Below are 4,946 nucleotides of genomic sequence, written 5' to 3' on the forward strand. Positions count from 1 at the left end.
ACTATATTTTAAATTATTATAATACTAAAAAGAATTTTTTTTTTAAAGTTTTAGTAATAATTATTTATTTATATTTATACTTTTATAATTTTTATATTTAAAAACTAATATTATATAAAGCTTAAAGTTACTTAAATTAATTATATTAAATAAAAAATTATATTTATTATTTTTTATAAAAATATATATTTTATTAAATAATATTAAATATTTCTTTTTATAAAAATATTATTATATTATATAAAGCTTTAATTAATAAAGTTAAATTTTTAAAAATAAATAAATTTAAAATTACTTTAGGAGTTAATAATATAAATTATTAAATAAAAGATTATCTTATATTAATTAATATTAATAATATTTAATATAATTATATATATAATAAAAAAAATAGTAAATATAATAAAAAAATTATATATATTTATAATAAACTAGGTCCTATAGGTTAATATAAGTTAGCTATTTCTAAGGGATAAACCTTAAAGTAGTTCTATAGTTTATATTAGTAAAGTAGTTAAGTTAATAAATAAGTAAATTAATTACTAATTAGGAATATAAATAAAAATAAATATTTATATTTTAATTTAATTATATTATAAATATTATAATAATAACTAGCTATTTAAGTATTTTAATAAATAATATAAAGTAAACTTATATATTTAATTATATATTCTAAAGTTAAGTAAAATTAATTATAATTTTAATTAATTTATTTATATATTAATTAAAATTAATATTAATTCTTATTAACTACTTCTTAATTAATTACATAGTCTAATATTAATCTAGGAGCCCTTACCCTATAGGCCCCTTATTATAACTATAAGAGCTAAGTTATAATAATATTTAAATTTAAAAGTAATTAACTTTATTTTTTTTATTATATTTATATATATTTATATAATTATAATAAGATTTTAATAAAAACCTTATAAACTATTATAAAAAGTAATATTAACCTAAGCTATTAATATTAGTAAATCTTTTTATAGGTTTATTAATTTAATTAATACTTTTTTTAATTATTATTATAATAATATTAATAACCTAGGGGTTTTTTAAAAATTATAAGTTTAAATTTAATATAAGGTATTAATAAATAGCACTTATTTAACTAAGTTAAATACCTTTTTAAATCTTTTATATTAAGTTTATAAAGGTTAACTTAAAGGTTTATATTAACTATATTATAAAGTTAATATATTAAAATAAAAGGTTCTAATTAAGCTATTAAACCTTATATAATCCCTTATTATAGTTATTAAAAGCTAGTTTATAAAAAAGAGGATAATTATAATAGAATTTTAATAAAAATTTTATAAGCTATTATAAAAGGTAGTATTAGCTTAGGTTATTAATATTAGTAGATTTTTTTTATAAGTTTATTAACTTAATTAATACCTTTTTTAATTATTATTATAATAATTAAGTAAAGTTAATTATTAATTTTTAATTTTTATTAATAATCTTTTATATAATATTTATAATAAGTTTAAATTTAGTTTTTATTTTTCTTAATTATTAAGTAAAAAAAAATATAATTTTAATTTAAGGAAAAGAAAACATATTAAGCTTTAGGCTTAATATAAGTACTTTTACTTATTACTTTTATAATTATTTATAAAAAAAACTATTATAAAAATATATATTATAATTAAAATAAAAGTTTTAGAAAAGTTTATAAATACTTTATAAATTATAAAAAAATAATAAAGTTAAAAATTATTATAAATATATAATAAAAATATTATTAAATATATTATAATTATTAAATTTATAAAATTAACTAATACTTAAGGTTAAATTATTTATTAATAAAAGTTAATTATTTATAAAAATATTATAATATTAAGGATTAATAAATTTAATATAATTATTTCTAAGGTTTATTTTAATAATTTAACTTTATAATTTACTATATTATTTTTTAAATATAATTAATATTTTAAAAATAGTTTTTATAATTATATTTTTTATTATAATTAATTACTAAAACTTAAGTTATATTATTATTTAGCTTATTTAAAGTTAATATATAAAAGTTTAATTATTATAATAAAAGTGATAATATAATTAATAAAAAAAAAACTATTATAAGCTGTTTTAATTTATAAATTAAAGAAGTAATAGTAATAAAGTATTAATACTTAAAGTAAAAGTAATAAAATATTATTAAAATTAATATTTTTTTTAATTAATTATAAAAAAAGAAAAGTTATATATTTATAAAATTATATATTTATAATAAAAAGATTATATATTTTTATTAGTTATTATATAAAAACTTTTTAAAAAAAAAATATAAAACTAAGACTTTTAGATATTAAAAAGTAAAGTAAATTAAATATTTATATTATTTATTATTAATTTTTAAATATTAAATATTCCCTAATGCTAAAGATAATAATAAAAAAAAATCTTAAGAAATTTAGTAAATATTAAAAATTTTTTTTTCAAAGTTTAATATTTAATAATAATTTAATAAATATAGTAAAGAATATAATAATAATTATTAATATTATTTTACTAATATATTTTACTAAGTTATAAATATATAATTTAGCCTTAAAGTAAATTAAAATAAAAATAATATAGTAAAAGATTTAAAAAATTAATAAAAAATAATAATTACTTAAGTAATAGCTTCATAAATATCTTTATAAATAATAAAATAAAAAAATAAATAAAAAGTAATAGTTACTTAAGGAATAAAAGTAATAATATAAGTAATTAAAGTAATAATTTATTTTTATACATAAGTAATAGAAATTTATAAATTTAGTTTTTAATTATTTTTTATTAATTATAAAATAAAAAAATATTAAAAATATTAAACAGTAAATATTAATTACTTAAATAATATACTTATTAATTTAATAAAGTTAAAAGTAATAAATAATTTTTAAATATAATTAATTAATATATTATATTATAATTTACTTATTTTTTAATATAATTATTAATTTAATGAAGTTAAAGACAGTAGTATAATTTAAGAAAGTAATATAATATAGCTAAAATTATAAATATAATTATTATTTTAGTAAAGTTAAATATAATAAAGTTTTTAATTATTTATAAATTAATTCCCTAAGGTTATATAATAATAAATAATTATTGTAATTTAATTTTAATTATAAAGTTTTTATTTTTTTACTTAAATTCTTTTAAATAAAAAATTTAAATATTTTTAAATATAAGTAAAAAAAATAAAGGCTTTAGCTTTTTTTAATATAAGTAAAAAAAATAGAAAAATTTAGCTTTTTTTAATATAATAAAAAGCTTTAGTTTTTTTTAATTTAAGTAGGAAAATAAAAGATTTAGCTTTTTTTAAAGTTAAAAAAATAAAAGAAAAAGAAATAATATAAAATATAACAAATATAATAAAATAACTAAATTAATATTAATAATAATATTATTTTCTTTTTTAATACTAGTACGTATTAATTAAAAATATACTTAGTAATAGTTTTTTAGACTTTATAAATTTATTTATAAATAATTATTTTATTATTATTATTATTATTAATTATTATTATTATTATTATTATTATTATTATTATTATTATTATTATTATTATTATTATTATTATTATTATTATTATTATTATTACTATTATTATTACTATAGGTTAATCTAAAGCTTAAAAAGTAAATATTTATAAATAGCTTTATTTAACTAAATTAAATAATTAAAAAAGCTAATTAAGCTTTTAGCTTATTTAAAAGAAGGCTAAAGAAGTAGCTACTTATATTTATAACCTAGCTACTGCTACTAGGACTTTTACTATTACTACTACTACTAATACTAGTATTAGTATTTCTTCTCTTAGTCCCTAGCATATTACTCTTACGCAGGGTTGCCAATTAGTAACAATTCGTTTTATTAGTGGTCTAAAAAAAACAAAACGAATTCTATTCGTTATTTATTAACAAATCTTTATTTTATTAATTAGTTAAAGAAAACAAAACAAATAGAATTTGTTATTCATTAGTTATTTTTAATGAATAATAAATAATAAATAACAAAACAAATCATTACTAATTTCGTTAATTAAAATATATAAAAAAATAAAATCCTATTTTATAAATTAAATATAATTATTATAATAAAATAATAAAATAAGTTATATTATTTATTATATATATTTTGTAAAACTATTTTGCTTTTTATTATATAAGCTATAATAAGCTTCAAATTGAAAAAATAGAATTCTTAATATTATTTTAAATTAAAAAAATAATTTTTATATAAAAAGAAATTTACTATTAAAATAACTAATTACAGTTATTAAGTATATAAATTTAATAAATATAATAATAGTATTTATTATATATATTTTTTAAAACTATAACTATTTTCATTATAATAGCTATAATAAAGCTAGAATTTAAATAATAAGACTTATAGTATTATTTTAAGCTAAAAGAATACTTTACGTTTTTTTTACTTTTTTATAATTACACTATAAAACAAATCCTATTTTATAATAAAATAACATTTATTTAATAAATAAAAAAAACTATATAAATATAATAATTACATAAGCTAATCTAAGTTATTTTCTTTAAAATATTCATTTTCAAGCTCTTTGAAATCCTTCATCCAGCTTTTTAATAATATTATTTTAGAAACTAGGTTAGGATTCAACCTATTTCTAATTTTTATTATAATATTATTACTAATAGAAAATACACTCTCTATAGCAGCAGAAGTAGCAGGAATAGCTAAATAACGTCTTACTAAAATAAATAAAATAGGAAATCTATTAGTATTAGTACTTCCACCACTTTAAAAGCTTATTCTATTAAATAAATAATTAGTAAATAATATAATAATAATATAATAATATAATATAATAATATAATAAGATAATAAGATAATAATATAATAATATAATAATATAATAAGATAATAATATAATAATATAATAATATAATAA

General features: G+C 11.0%; 1 protein-coding gene across 1 annotated transcript; it reads right to left on the reverse strand.

The window, feature by feature from the left end:
• Positions 1-4,552: 4,552 nt before the first annotated feature.
• M431DRAFT_102726 (hypothetical protein) lies at positions 4,553-4,783 on the reverse strand (the record flags this gene model as incomplete). Its single annotated transcript, XM_024911477.1, has 1 exon — positions 4,553-4,783. A coding segment is annotated over one exon (231 nt), but the record flags the coding sequence as incomplete, so codon positions are not given.
• Between the last annotated feature and the right edge of the window lie 163 nt (positions 4,784-4,946).

This window comes from Trichoderma harzianum (genome assembly GCF_003025095.1).
Source record: "Trichoderma harzianum CBS 226.95 unplaced genomic scaffold M431scaffold_181, whole genome shotgun sequence".
Lineage (NCBI taxonomy): Eukaryota > Fungi > Ascomycota > Sordariomycetes > Hypocreales > Hypocreaceae > Trichoderma > Trichoderma harzianum.